Source organism: Camelus ferus, chromosome 16, assembly GCF_009834535.1.
Source record: "Camelus ferus isolate YT-003-E chromosome 16, BCGSAC_Cfer_1.0, whole genome shotgun sequence".
In the NCBI taxonomy this organism is placed as follows: Eukaryota; Metazoa; Chordata; class Mammalia; order Artiodactyla; family Camelidae; genus Camelus; species Camelus ferus.
In genome coordinates, this window is record NC_045711.1 from 23482193 (window position 1) to 23497123 (window position 14931).

The following is a 14931-nucleotide window of genomic DNA, read 5'->3' on the forward strand; positions in this document are numbered from 1 at the left end:
TTCAGGTCGCACGTTCCCTGTCCTCTTCTGTGCCCCACTCCAGCGATGCTCCCAGCAGCCCTGTCAGGAGGATGTAGTGAGTGTGGCCCAGGCCACACAGCTAACCAGGGCTGGAGCCCAGAGCCCAAGCTGGTCTCGCCAACACGCTGCACGGCCCTGTTGTAGAAGCTTCCATAGAAAGCTGCCCCGATTGAGGGGGAAGGGACCTGCCTCTCCTGGGGCACAGGGAGCTCAGCCCACAAACACCAAGCCAAGGGACCCTCGACACGTGGGGAACGTGAGAAACAGAACAGAGGCGGCGTAGTGTTTCTTCCGCACCAACACACACACACACAAATCTGGTTTTCTGGTTTTTAAACCCAGAAGACATGGGCTCTGAGCTGGGGAACCCCCACCCCGCTGGGCGGGGGAGGCCCCACACAAGCACCCCCCTCCCCCGGCCGCTGAGCAGGGGGCGGAAGGCCTTAACTGGTGCCATTCGGCTCGTGCTGGTGCGGAGACAGGAGGAGGGGCCAGGGGAGGAAATGGACAGGCACACGGAGGGCCGGGGCAGGGTGGGGGCCAGGAAAGAGTGGGGTGCCCTCCCGGCCAACCCACAGGGAAGGGGGTGCAGAGGGGCGGCCCCCCCAACTTCCTCTGCAGATTTGTCCCAGCATTTCATTATCTACAGCCATCCCTGGGACAGCTGGATTCCGCTCAGAGGTCAGGCTCCAGCCTGAGCCAACCCTCTCCCCGCCCCCCGGAAAGCCAGCGGTCGGCGACGTGGGCCGCAGCTGCTGCTTCCAGCGTGGATGGGCCGGCCCGGCCCCAGTTTCAGCAGATGGGGCCTGGCTCATCGACGTGCGTGCAGCGGCTCCCACACACCTTGTCGGTAAGGACTGGCTGAGCCTAGGGGCCTCGTCCCTGCTCCCTCTATGGAAGGAGGGAGCCCTAGCAGACACGCGGTCCCTCCCTCCTCCGGCCCCATCACTCCCAGCTGATCCGGATTGGTTCAAGTGTTCACGCTCCTCCCTGCACTGCTCGGTAACACCTTGTGCTTCGGGGTAGGAGCCATCAGGTTAGGGGCTCAGACTATGGCCAGGGTGACCAGAGAGAGGGCACCAAGCGGCTTGGAGGAAAAGGTTTCCAGGCTAAGAGGCTCTCCTTCCTCCGAATGCGGCTGTGTCAGTGAATGCTACACCACCTGTGACCGCGGGCACCACCAGGAGCAAGGCCACCCCCGAGGATGACCGAACGCAGGATCCTCCACAGCATCCTTGAGCTGTCCAGGCTCCGGACTTCTCACTTTGTGCAACAGTAAATTCTCCTTGGTGCTCAGGCCATTTTGAGTTGGGGTTTCTGTTACCTGAAGCCAAAGCATCCTGTTACGGCGGCCGAGAGCACAGCAGGCCAGCGCGGCGAGGGAGGAAAGGCCCCGGGCCTCAGAGCAGGAGATCGCCAAGCTCCTGCAAAGGGCCATCCAGACACACCCCCACCAGCCCCTACTGCCCCCTTCTCAAGCCAAGGAGGCCAGATGCTTCTGGGAGAGGGGACTGACGCCAGGGGAGCCGGCCTCCCTCTTGAGAACAGGGACTGCGCTCTGGGCAGTGGCTTCTAAGTCAGTGACTCTTCCTGCAGCTGCTGAGTCCCCTCTTGATGGCGTCCAGAAGCAGCATTCCATCTACGGTCGTCAGTGTCCTGAGATCCAAGAATGCCCTCAGAACGGCAACTAGAACCAAAGCTCGCACTGAGTGAGGGCTCAGAAAGCGCAGGCACTGTTCCCAGGGCCTCGCGCCAACCCCATTCCAACCTCCCCGTGGCTCTCCTCCTTTAAGAGACTCAGAAACAGGCACAGAAGGGCTAAGCACCTTACCCCAGGTCACACAGCATGAAGTGTGGGAGGGGGCTCCCTCCAGAGCCAGCCCTCTGCCCGGCTGGCCTTCCAGCGTCCCCCCCTGAGGAGGGGGCAGTGGGGCGGTCTGGTGGGCCAGTCTCCAAATCCTCCCTTTCTACTCAGAAACCCTGGAGCCAGGGAGCAGGGCGGCGCTCTCAGCCCCAAGCCTGGGCCAGAGGAGGCCATGACAGGCGAACGAATGAATGAACAAGTGAATGAGAGTCTGACAACAGAGGAGGGCAACCGGGATGCTGAAAGGACCATTTATGCACGATGGCAGTGGTGAAGCCAGACCTGCCCTCAGCCCTTTGCCTGTGTGAGCTGTCTCTTGAACATACCTCTCCGTCAGCCCATTTTACAGAGGGAACTAAGTACCTTGGACAAGGTATGTGCCAGGAAGGCCCACAGCCTAAGGTCAGAGGCCAAGCACCACGGCCACATTCTTGCTCACATAGCCTCACAGATGACCCCATGGGAGAAACAGCAAGCATCCAAGGGGCGCGCTCCCTGCCCACCGCCCCAGGCTCGGGTCTACCCTCGGCTGAAGCTCGCCAGCTGTTTCCATGTCCCACCGGCCACGAGATGGTTCTTTAACTGCCTGTACCCTCCGAGGGCCATTTAGCCCAATCCCTTCATGAAGCAAGGCTCAGGCTGAGAGTGAGGAAGACCCCAGTGAGAGGGGCCCTCCTGTCAGTGGCAGAGCAAAGCATCAGACCCCATTTTTGTTTAAAACATAAAATCATTCCCGTTAAGTGCATGCATAGGAGAAACAGACTGGAAGAAAACACCAAAATGTGAACAGTGCTTATCTCCGTAGGATCGCTTTCCTTATAGTTTCCTAAGTAAATTTTTTGGTCATGAGTAGGCATACTTTCATAAATCACAATAAAATTGCTTTTTCAATCAGTAAGACAGATGCTTCTGGCTTTTCCTCAGTCCTGACACGTGCCCCCTGGCATCACCTAGCCAAGCGGGTGGAACGTTCCGAGGAGCCGTCAGCTGGGCACTGGGCTGGGCTTCCCTGGGTGGGAAGCCAGGACCCTTCTCCCTGCGCAGAGCAGGGTCCTAGACCCACCAGTGGGACGTGTGGCGGGTGCTACCCGGGTCCTGCCATGAGGTCACTTCCTGGTGGGCTGCGGGCAGGGTGTGGGTTCAGCCAGAGTTTGTGTCAACACAGCTCTGCTTTACCCGTAGCCTGGAGGGGGCACTCCACCCCCCGCCCGGACCCCACTCCCAGCATGACAACTCTGGGACAAAAGTTAGCAGGGAGCGAAGCCACTGGGGATGTGATGGGAGAGACTTTCCAGCGACAGATTTGTAAAAAACGCTGCTGTGTCCAGTCCTCTTAGAGGACTTGAGGCCTCCACTGCCCCCTACTGACCAGCCGAGGCTCGGAGAGGAAGATGAGGATGGAGTGGCCGGTGAGGCCGAGGCCCGGAGGGCAGACTCTTACCTGCGCCAGCTCCTGTCTCCAAAAAAAACCCTGTCCCTCTTCCTCCAGCCACAAAATGAGGCTGTTGGGATTGCACACCTCCCTCCCAGGTGATAAAGCCCAGGGCAGTGCACCCCACAGCCAGTCCCACCAGAGCAGGCTCCCGGGGTCTGCTGTTCCGTGCAGAATAGAGTGTGGGACACCGACAGAACCCAGAAGCGCCCGCTCTCAGGCCCATTCCCAGGATGTGGCAGGAAAGGAGGTGACAACAGTGAGTGCGTTGGGGAGGTGGTCACAGTCCTGCAGCAGGAGAGAAAGCAGGCCAGGGGCACTCTCGTCCACTGTCCCGGTGACCCTCACAGCTCAAGGCTGGCCTGGGACAACCCCTGTTGGGCCAGGTCCCCACAAGGTACACACAAGCTGCGAGCCACAGTGGGAAGGAGGGCGGGCTGCTGACCAGCACGCTCACACCCTCCACTCGCGCTGCGCGGGGATAGTCAGGCGCCGAGGTGGCTCTGGGCAGCACCGTGATGTCAGAGCTTCGGTCTCTCCCCTCTGCAGAATAGGGGAACGGAACTCGTGTCTCAGGGTGAAGCTCAGCTCACAGGTGAGTGGTCCTGGTTCCACTGGAGGCCGGGACACCAAGACCACCCGCAACTCCAGAGGAGAACCCCAAAATGGCAGCACAGAGTGGTTACCAGAAGCCTCACACCCCACGGTCCGCCCCCGCCTGCTGTGTGGCACATTGCACGCCCCTCCCGACTCTGGACCTGAGTTCCATCGAGCTCTCAGGGTCTCTGTGTCTCTGCGGCCCTGACTGCTTAGAATGCCGACTGGAAAACCAAACTCGGCCGACACCTCCTTCACCAGCTCCAACCCCCACCAGCTCCATCCCTCGCCAGCTCCCATCTCCAGTCCTTCATCCCTGGCTCCTGGCTCCTGTTCCACACCGGGCATCCTCAGACTCTTCCTCCTCCAGGCAGGAGACTGTCCCTTAAAGGGCCTCCCCTTCCTGATCACAGAAAACTAAAACACAGCTTCCCTGGACCCTCCAAGAGGACAGACGTCACCTGGCTGCCCAGCACTTGGAGAAGCTGGTCCATGTCAAGATGCTGCGGTCTTTTCTGAGGTCCCCTCTGATTCTCTGCCCCCCACTCCCACGATGCAGTCATCCCACAGCCCCTCCACCAACCGAGCAACTGCAGCCAGGAGTCTGGCAGCTCCCACATCATGCAGCCTGTGCTGGTGCCATGGGCGGCCAGGGCAGGGGGCCTGTGAGTGCCAGGGGCAGCGACAGGGACGGCAAGCCTCTGCTCCGCACACAGCGCCCGGGGTGGACACGGCTAAGAGCCACCAACCCACACGCGCAGCCTCCGCGCATGGAGTGGGCTGGCCTGCTGAGATGCTGCCACTCCCCGCCTGGCCGCCCCCGTGAAGCGTGGTGGGTGCTGTCCACAGCAGCAGCACTTAGCACTTATTATACACTGACTGTATACCCAGGTCTGTGCCATATCCATCTCTTACGTTATCCCATCAAATCCCCAATGTCTGTCCCCAGTTGATAAATGAGATGAACGCAGAGGAAACAACCTGCCTGGAAGAGGAAGTGGAGAAGCAGCATCGGAACTCAGGCTGGGCTCCAGCCGGCCCCCCTCTGCTTCCTTGAGTCTACCAGGCGCCGGCCAAAGTAGGCACTTAATAAATGCTCGTGAACCGCTGACCTCCACCAGCTGGGAAGCACTCCGTCCCTTCACTGACACCCCACCCCACGCTCACGCTCCCAGGCTTCCCGCATCCTCCCTCCCAGCACTGCGATCTGTAGCCCTGGACTCTGGCTGTGTGACCAAGGGTCAGTGCCCTGACCTCTCTGGGCTGCAACTTGAGGATGAGGACACAGCAACACCAGGCTACTTCAAAAGGTCACTTTGGGGGCACAGCCTTCCCTAAACCTTGTGTGGGCTATCCCCCACCCGCCCTGGGGACAGAGACCGTTAGTTCCCCTTTTCCTAGATAAGCAAGCTGAAAGGTTCTGGAAGGCACCCAAGGTCACCGACTTTGCAAGCGGGTGCACGTAGCTCAGAGCCCACACTCCTGTTTGTCAGCGGGCCGACCTGTATCAGTGTATCAGCTCGGTCACCCTACTGGGCCACCCTGCCCGCGCTCAGAGGTGGGTCCAGTCCTCACATCTTGCTTCCTAGCCAGCGCCCCCTTGCGGCCCCGCAAAGGCCCTGAGGCCAGAGGTCCCCCTTGCATCCCAATGCCTTCTGTGTGACAATGGGCCAGCGACTCAAACTCTCTGTGCCTTTCCTGAGTTGCTATGAGGGCTCCAGGAGATGCACAGAGAGCACCGAGCCCAGGGGCTGGCACGCTGCAAAGGCTGGACACATGACAGCTGTGGGGATGGATCAAACCAAAGAGCCAAATGAGCCTGGGGGAAGGGGTACTGATTAAACAAGCCCGAGCTGAGCAGGACGCTCTGCCATGACCCGCAGAGCTCCAAACAGCACCCGAGGCAGGGCCAGGGGTGACAAGGCCCTGGGGTGCTGTCCAGGGTCCCCTCTCCCTGCCCCCTACCCGTCTGGTGTCCTGTTCCCAGCAAATGGGATGGCTCTGGGTGCCCATGGTCTTTTCCTCACCCAAGGCAGACGTTACCAAACCAGAGCAGAAGTTTTTCCTCTCGGCCTCGGAATCCTTCTCAACACAGTGCTTCAGGCAGCCATGACCAAGGGATAGCGGCCAGCCCCGCACCTGAAACGCATCCACCAAGCTTGGCCAAGAGCAAGAGCCAGGCCGGGCTTGGAGAGGGGAGAGAGGGCAACTCCCACCACGAGTAAGAAATCTGCCCCGGCCATCTCTCCCTCCGGGGGATTCTGGAATTCCTACTCTCTCGCTTTCCACAGTTCTCCTCCCACTCGGCCTCCCAGAGCTTCAGGCCGGGGTGTCTCCTGTCCCTTCCTTTCCGTCCCACCCGTCCCCTTCCACTCGTCACTCGCGGGCATCTCAGCTGGCTGGTGGTCTTCAGGCTGCCCAGCACCTGATCGGGTCCCAGCGACAGGCAGACAGGCCCACCCTACACTGAGCTGCACCCAGGGGTGTCGTTACCACCTCCGGCCTTTGCTCGGCCGGGAGCTCAGTCTCGCTGGGGACTTGGGCACAGGCCCTTGTCTCTCTGATCCAACTTGTGCCAGCCACTGGCAATCCACTTACCAGCAGCCTCTGCTGCTCATGGCTGCCTGCTGATTTGCGACAATACCCCTTTGCCCTCTGCCCTAATTGGGCGCCAGATAAACCTCCCACTTTCCAAGGCCCACCAGTTGCCACTTCTTCCAGGAAGTCCTCCCTGATGGTTCCGGCTGGTCGGAGCCCGCACTTCTGTGCTCCTCCAGTGCTCAGTCAGTGCACGGACAGGCGTGGACTGGGCTCCTCCGACATGCTAGGCCCTGGGGACACAGCCAGTGTCCCCTGTCCTCGTGTGAACAGATCAGGGATAAGTCTTGGGAATCCATATAAGCACATAAGCAGGGACCCACATGAGGCAGCCAGGAAAAGATCCAGGGAATGATGTCCCAGGAAGGAACAGGCTGGGCAATGGCCCTTGGTGGGGACGAACCTCTGTGTCCCCAGGAGCAGCCAGGCCAGGGGGCTGTGATACCCATGAGCAGGAAGTGGGGACATGCAGGAGACACCACTGGCAGGGTTAAACTGGGGCGTGATTGATTCTCCATTCAGAAAATCACTGAGATTGCCAGATTCACCATGTCCAGCCACTGCACACCTCCAGGGGGCACCCTTCACACACACGGCAGGTGCTCCTAGGGAAGATGGGGGGAGGGCTTGTGGGCCATGGTGAAGGGCAGACTGTAGTGGGCAGCTTGAGGTGGGCGGTCTGCCCAGGCAAGACCTGGGGCTGGTGCAGGGAGACAAGGAGCCTGGGGACTTGGATCTCTTGGAGACAGCAGTGTGTGGCAGACGATTTCAGAGTTCTCAGGCCCAGACAACTTGGGTGAATACAGTGCTGTTTCCTGAGCAGGAGGCCTGGGGTGTGGACTCAGGAGGAAATGGCTGAGCTGGGCTGGGCGGAGAGGTGTGGGAAGCACCCAGCCCAGAGCAGCTCAGGGAGGAGCCGTCTGGAGGAGGAGGAGGTGAATCCAAGCCTCCTCTCTCCCCGCCCCACTCCGCCCTCCCCAGCAGAGCCCTGGCTCATCCGGAATCACTGTTCCGGGCCACGCCCACCTGGGTGAACACAGACCCTAACTTCTCAGAGGGAACACCTCCCCTCCTGTCACTCCTCCTCCTTCAAATTAGGACCCGGGCAGGAGGCCGGGTCTGTCCCGGTCAGATGGCCAGGGTCTGGCAGAGCTGCGCTAACCCTGCAAATTCAGGCTCCAAGCTACCCAGATGGCTGTGCACCCTGAGCTCCGTGCTGGATGGGTGGGGGTCGGGGAATAGACTGGTGGACGGGCGGGCGGGTAGACCTGGGAGTAACTGATGGACCCTGAGCAGAGCTGGGGGAGGATGCCTGACCACGCAGGGAAGTCCAGCATGTAAAGTGCACGCTCTGCCCCGCGGGGGCTCTCCCTCTGCTCCTGGGAAGTGTGACCTCGCCCCCACCCTGGCTGTTCCTGGCGACCTGCCCTCCCCCAGAGCAGTGCTGCCCTGCACCACGTGACCCGGGCTTGGGAAGATGGACCCAGCTGTGGGAGGTCACGCCGACTGGGGACTGAGGGTGCCGGAGGACCCAGCTGCACAGGAAACCAGGCCAGAGGCCTCCGGAAGCCTCCAGGCTTCACAGGCCGGGCTCCCAGGGTCTGTGGCTGCAGGGCCCTCTCCGGCCTGCAGCCAACAGCCCTAGACTCACACCTGTGGGTTCCAGAGATCCAGAAGGGGGGATGTGGCAACATCCCCAGGGTGGCTGCCCACCTGGAGTGCGACGCTGGCTGAGCCCCCGCCTCTCCTGGCCCCGTTTCACCCGTGGGGATGCTGTCCTGAGGCTGCCTGTACGAGGAAGGCACCCCAGCCGGGCTGGCCGACCACAGTGGCCCAGAAACCACGCGCCTTGTCACAAACCAGCCGCGGCTCTGCAGTCACACAGCCCTGTGTCCGAATTCAAAGCTGGATTGGCCCCTTCCAGCAGTGTGACCAGGGGCAAGAGACGCCTCTCTGTGCCTTGGTGCCTTCTCTACCAACAGTAACGGTAACGGTTTCTAAGGCTGCTCTCCAGGCACATCCCTCCCAGCACGTAACACTGCCTCCAGCCCGGCCCTGGAGCGCGTAAGTACGCAGTGAGCGGTCCCCATGATTAATGAAATATTAATAAAGGCTAGGAAGGGAGTGACAGCCTCCCCGCAGTGTCCCTAAAATGGAAACAAATTCGCTCAGCTCTTGAAGCGGCAGCACGCCAGCCAAGGGCAGGCTCCCAGGCCTGGCTTCCAGCTCTCCGGGCGATTCCCTCGCAGAGCACCCCCCCAGCTCACAGGCAAGGCCCAGGGCGGGCCGCCACCCTCCGGATTATCTCATAGCTGGCACCTGTTTTGCAAGCACATGGTTGGACTTTCCAGATCTTTCCTCCCCTCTCTCTGACCTTCCCCTCCTCACTCACCCCACCCCCGACACTTTCTTACTCACTCTCTCCCTTCATTCCTGTTCAAAAACAAAGAATCGAGGCCAAATGGGACAGCTGGTTCCCTGGAAAAGTTTCTCCACAGCCTGACTGACCGAGCGGCAGTTACACCGCGGAGCTGCAGTGCTGGGAGGATCCCTCACCGCAGAGCCGAGGTCTGGGGGCGGGGGGTGCACATGGGGGGGTCACCGGGCAATGATCTGGGCCAGCCTGGCCCCCACCCCCCCAACAGGACCTCCTTAGGGGCACATCTCTATAGTCTCCTTGGCAAGACTGTGGACGGACACGGTCACAAATGCAGCACCAAGCCCACCACTTCGGGGGCAGGGGTGGGGGAGTCACCTAGCGGGTTCCTGAGCAATCAGACAAAACTCTCAGAGGGCGCCGAGGTTTCTCATCTTCTACCCACAGTGTGGCCAAGACGCAGATGTGACCTCAGAGCCCACAGGTCTCCCCAGTGACGACCTTGGAGCTGAGTCCTGACCACAGTCCCAGAGGGAGGAGGGAAAAGCCTTTGAAGGCTTGGGGACGGGGTCAAAGCCATGTTAGTAACGTTCTTTGCAGAGGTGCCCCCATGCCTCCCTCACAGACCCTGGTCCCAGAGGGCTAGGTTTGGGCCCAGGAAGCTGCATTCAGATTTGGAGGTACCCGAGCTGTACTCTAGAAACACAAGCCTGGACCGCAAAAGTCAGACCCAGGAGGTAATGAGGGCGCGGCTCTGACGAGGGCACAGAGTCTCGCCCCACGGGCATCAGCTTCCGCATCCCCCACGTGGCCAGGAGCCTGGCTCTCTGGGACCAGCCCCAAGCATTCCTTGGAAGGAAGGGCCACAGGGGTCGTGGGGCGGGCAGATGGTTTTCCAGGGTCCCCTGGCCCCTCCTGGCTCCTGCTCCTACTCCTGCTGCCTCCGCCTTGGACCCCCAGGCAGGAGCTCGCCTCCCCGTCCCCTGGGCCACTGTGCTGATGGGCTGACCTCCCAGAAAGCTAAGCAGTGGCCGCTACTGTCCTGGCCGCCCTGCCCGGCCCCGAGGCAGCGCTGACAAGAGTGAAGATGTTGTGTTTCCAACTGCTTCTCCACCTGCCTCTCTCTCTCTCTCTCTCTCATGTCCCGAGAGCCCTGCTCATGGTGTCCAGAGAGCAGGGACAGGGCCTGGGCTGTGCAGGGTAACAGCCATCAAAAGCTGAGCCAATCCCTGGGAGTAAGACTCGTCTACTTCCGACCTGCACCGAGTGCGGTCAGCTGGAGGAGGCCCCCGGGAAGAGAAGCAACCCCGCCTCCGCCCATCTCAGCACCTCGCTCAGGCCAGTCAGGCAGGCGGAGATGCCACTCCAAGCTCCAGAGGAAAAGATCAATAGCCCGGGGCCAGCCCACAGAAGCCACCACTGCACACAAGGACAACGTGCTCTGGGACCCGCAGGGACCGGCTTCAGGGCCAGGGAGCAAATCTGACAGGCGGGAGGACCGCTCAGGGTCTCCCCCGCTTCCCAGGGCCAACTAGAAGCCCACGACTGGGGAGGTCAGGGGGAGGTCGGAGGTTGTAACTCAGCCCCTTCCCAGACAAGAAGACACACCTCTCCCGCCCCCCCCCGACCCCAACTTCCAGCCCAGCCAGAACCTCCCATTGGTTTTCCCAGCAGCACTCAGGCTGGTATTGTAAGCAGGATGGGATGGGGAGAAGGAAAGAGGAGAAAGGAAGAGACAGACAGGCTGGGCTGGGCTGGCCACAGCAGGCCCCCTGCAGCTGTGATCAGGGGAGAGAAACAGGGCTCCCAGTCTGTTCCCACTCACCCCCCTGACAAAGAGCATCTTATTCCAAACTCCAGGACAGCTGGGGGGCTGGAGGAAGAGGGGGATACCGGAGTGCCTCTTTTCTAGCTGCAGTTCTCTTCCATTTCATCATCCCATGGCGCCTTTTGTAAGAAAGAGGCTGGAGGAAGGTGCTGGCCTGCACTCCTCTGAATCTCAGCCAAAGCTTCGGGGCAGGGACCCAGCGCCATGCATCTCAGCCCTGGTCCCCAGGCCCTGGGTGGCCAGCGCTGGCAGAGAGCTCCACCCCCACCGTGGCTGCCCGCCTGTCAGGCAGCTCTGCAGCCAGGCTCCCCCAGGGTTCAAATCCAGACTGTTAATAACTGCAGGGCCTTAGTCAAGCGGCTGGAGCTCCCTGTACCTTGGTTTCCTAATCTGGGGCATGGGATGAGAGTGCCCGGAAGCCAGCCCTGCCCTGCCGGAGCCGTTAGGCTGGTATTATTACCAAGCCCTCAGTCTCCTCCACTGACTGAGATGAGGATTCCCCTAACTGTTGCCACAGGGACCTGGGCCTGGATGGACCTGGGAAGGCTTCCAATCCCAAGTCCATCCAGAAAGGAAGGGGCTTGTGCCAGCCGGGCTGCCGCAGGGGAGAGGGAAGGAGACCGCCAGGGGAGGAGACGGAGCATCCAGGACCCCACCAAGCACACACCAGGAAGGCGGCTCAGAACACTCCCCCAGCCCCACCAAGCCTCACCGGGGTACCAGGGCTGAACATTCTCAGACCTTTTGGGTCCAAACAGAATCACCCACCACTAGAACCAAAAGTCTCTCTGGCTTGAGAGCTCAGGCGGGGACTGTCCCAGGGGGCAGGTACCACGGCCACAGTTGGGGAGGGCAGGAGACCCACGCCACCCATGAAGAACAGAGAGCCAATCCCTGCCCAGAACGAGCGCGCACCATAAGCAAGGACTTCTTGGGCGGAGGCAGACTTGCTGCTAAATTAAATACCAAGAAATTTGGATTCCAGCTCGCTGAGCCGGGCTGTCTCCCCTGAACAGAAAGTCCATTTACAGAGCCACCAAATAACCGCCCCCACCTCCCTGCGAAGCTGGGTTTGGAATTCGAGGTCTGCCCCTGCTCCTGCACCAGCTCATCCACACAGCCTGCCAGCCCGCCTGTCACCCTCCCCAGGGGCCAGGCCACCCCCTAACCTTGCTGCCACAGGAAGAGGTGGGCTAATGCCACCCCACTCACCCTCTGCCCCTGTGACCTCCCCGCCACGCTCCACGCCGGAAAACCACGGCACCCAAGTCCAGGGGCGCCCAGCCTGAACTCACCTGATGGGGGCTCGGGGCTGGGGTGCCTGAAAGCCAGCATGGGCGGTGAAGGGCCAGGACTGCGGCTGCCTTTCAGGAGATGCCTCAACCCTCTGTAACCTGAGCCCTGGGTGGCTCAGCAGCCAGCTCTTCCGATCAGGCACCAGATGCGCATTAGTCAGCAGGTGAGGGGCAGGAGCCCCAGACCTCAGGCAGGCCTGCTGCTGGGCCAGGACTAAGCCTGGGGGTGAAGGCAGAGCCCCTTCCCAGGCTGGGCTGCCGGCCTGTGCAGGGGAGCGGGCAGGGGTCACATCATGACTCCCCCTTGTGCTGGGTCACCGGTGACAATGGCGACCGCGGGTGTTACCCCCCCCCGCTAGCTGGGCCCCCACCCCCGAGCACAGAGGGGATCAGACACATCAAGTTCTGCCAGAGCAGGAGGCTGCGCCTGCAAATGGGCCCCCCAGGGGGAGGGACAGAGGGAAAACCGCCTGGGCCTCAGCCCCTCTGTTCACATAGCACCCTCCCCGCACCCCTCGGGGGTCCCCCACAAAGCCCTGTTTCTGCCCTGCCAGAGGGTAAGACGAGGTACGAAGTGGAGACAGAGAGGATGTGGGCCTGGAGACAGTGACTCAGGAGAGTGGGCTTCCGAGCTGGACCCTGCAGCCCAGGGTCCAGGCAACTGGGGGGCTCTGAGGCGGGGAGGGGCGGGGCGGCTCCGTGGGACAGGACAGCCAGCCCGCCCCATCTCCTAGCTGTGGTCTCCACTGTTAACTTTCTAGCTCCTCCCAAGCCACAGGGGCCTCACCTCAGGCCAGACGCGCCCGTGCACCCGGTCCCAAGGCTCAGCACGGGAAGGAGGACCCGCAGGTCTCAAATGACAGCCAGGGCTGTGCTCCTGGCAGAGCCAGGCTGAGCTGAGGCCGCCTGGAACGGCCGTGCTGTTTTGCCAGTCAGGGAGCCCCCAGGAGGAGGGTGCTTTTGGCAGAGCATCTGGAGACCTCCCTGGGGCAGGCAGGAAAGGAGGAGGCCTGGCTGCATCCTCGGGGCCTGGGAGCGCAGAGCCAGCAGAGCCGGAGGCCGGCCAGGCAACGGAAGCCGGGTCAGCAGGCCCGGGTGGGCAGGGCCGCCCCTCTCTGGACCCATGAGAGGCTGAGCTGCAGCGGGCCTCCCAGCGGAGCAGGGCTGCTCCGTCACCGCCCATGTCCATACCTGGGCAAGGCCACCCTCCCCGGGGACTCAGTTTGGCCTGTCTTTCGGGCCAAACAAGAGGCCGTCGGGGTGCCATGGGGGCAGCCCAACCTGTGAGCTGGGGGCTCCAACATGTGTGATCTCGGGGCGCCACGTCCACCAGCAAGAAACAGGAGTGAGGAGTGAACCGTAGCCCCCAGCTGCGGGGTCGCACCGGTGCGAGGTCAAACCCACCTGGCTAAACCACAGTGGACAGACACAGCCACTACCTTCTCCAACCTTCACAGCCAACACCCGAAACTTCCCTGTGCAGGAGGTGCTCCCACAGGAGGCCCGCCCCAACCCCACCCGGAAGGCTGGGTTCCAGGGGTCCCAGAGTAGGATTTGGGACCAAGGAACTTTCAGATATGTGGGGATAGGGAACAAAGCCTGGGGGCGTATCTAAGAAAGTCCCTAAATGAACATGAATGCATATATGTATGTATGTATATTTTATTTTCACCGTAGTAAAATTTGTGAATAAAACTAATGGCTTCTGTTTCCATTCACCACCCACTGCCTGGTAGAAAGCCATCAGGAGTTCCCCTGACAGCCTCAAGAAGAAATATGTACCTTTTTCTGGCTCTGTGGGAAATTCTATACACCTGAGATACACTAAGTTTCCATACCTTACTCCACACTAAGGTTCCATGCCTTTCTGATCTCATGATTTGGAGTTTGCAGGTCCCCGCCCTCCTCTGTGAACTTGCAGGAAATGGATCTGTCCGTCAGAGGCCCCCGCCCTGCCCCAGGGCCCAGTACTGGGAGCCCACCTGGGCCTTCCCGCCCCCTCTTGGTCCTGAGCCCCCTCCCCCGCCGCCGCCTCCCTCCTCCCAGCTGGAGCTTCAGGCCCCGCTGCTTTTTCTAATCACCTCCTGCAAATCGTCCAAGGCCTTTCTACCTGGAGAATGTGGCTTCTGGGGCTGTGCAAGGGACACGGAAGTCAGCAATAATGACACCTAGCATTTGTCAGGCACCTACTGTGTGCCCAGCTCAATAACACTACTACTAAATAAAAACAGCTGCATTCAGGACCCAGTCGTGGTGCGCCACATACTGCCTTACTTTCAGTCCTTCTAACAACTCAAAGGAATTGTCCTATAAATGGGGAAACCGAGGCACAGAGAGGCGAGACCAGCCCAAGGCCACACACAGATCAGGAGTGGCAGGACCTGAATTCGAGTCCAGGCAGTCTGGCTCCAAATCCCAGCAGTTAACACCAGTCACCTGGAATACCTGGGGAAGGAGCAGGCCATCCCTGCCCTCCTTTAACAGAAAGGGAGGTCGGGGGCCTGGCAGCCCGTCAGCCCCGGGGTGGGGACATGGGCCCGGTGGTTAGGAGAGCACGGGGACGCAGCCCAGGGGAGCCCAAGGCTGGGGCCCCCTCGGATCCTGGTCTTAGAGACGGGGTGACTGTGGGTGTCAGACCAGCTAAGTGTCCTCTGGACTCCAAATCTAGGTGCTCTGCATCACATGGCACATAGCGCCCCAGAACCCAGGGTGGAGGGCTGGTGGCCCCGCTGGCAGATGTGTCCTGGGGGCCAAGGTCCCCGTTCCGGGAGCTCATCAAAGCCGGGCCACCTCAGCTGCTTCACTGTCCTCTTTAACCCTCCCCACAGCTAACAAGCCTCATGTTTTACCGTTTGCCTTGTCCGCCCTTTGCCTCCTCCCATCAGCACATACGCCCCAGGAGAACAGGACTGGTATCTG

The 14931-nt window shown here is 61.0% G+C and overlaps 1 protein-coding gene across 7 annotated transcripts in view; it reads right to left on the reverse strand.

Moving 5' to 3' along the window:
• The window catches only part of SEPTIN9 (septin 9), a 151424-nt gene that overhangs the window by 46770 nt on the left and 89723 nt on the right, over positions 1–14931 (reverse strand). The window contains exon 1 of one of the 7 annotated variants that reach the window (XM_032456741.1): positions 12800–12987. The exons of 5 other annotated variants lie outside the window; for them this stretch is intronic. Coding sequence is in view for 1 of the 2 variants with exons in the window: in XM_032456740.1 (XP_032312631.1) it covers positions 12013–12052 (40 nt within the window). In the remaining variant the exon portion in view is untranslated. Of the gene's footprint in view, positions 1–12012; positions 12223–12799; positions 12988–14931 lie in introns of those variants that run through there. One more of the 7 variants, XM_032456740.1, reaches the window with a different exon arrangement.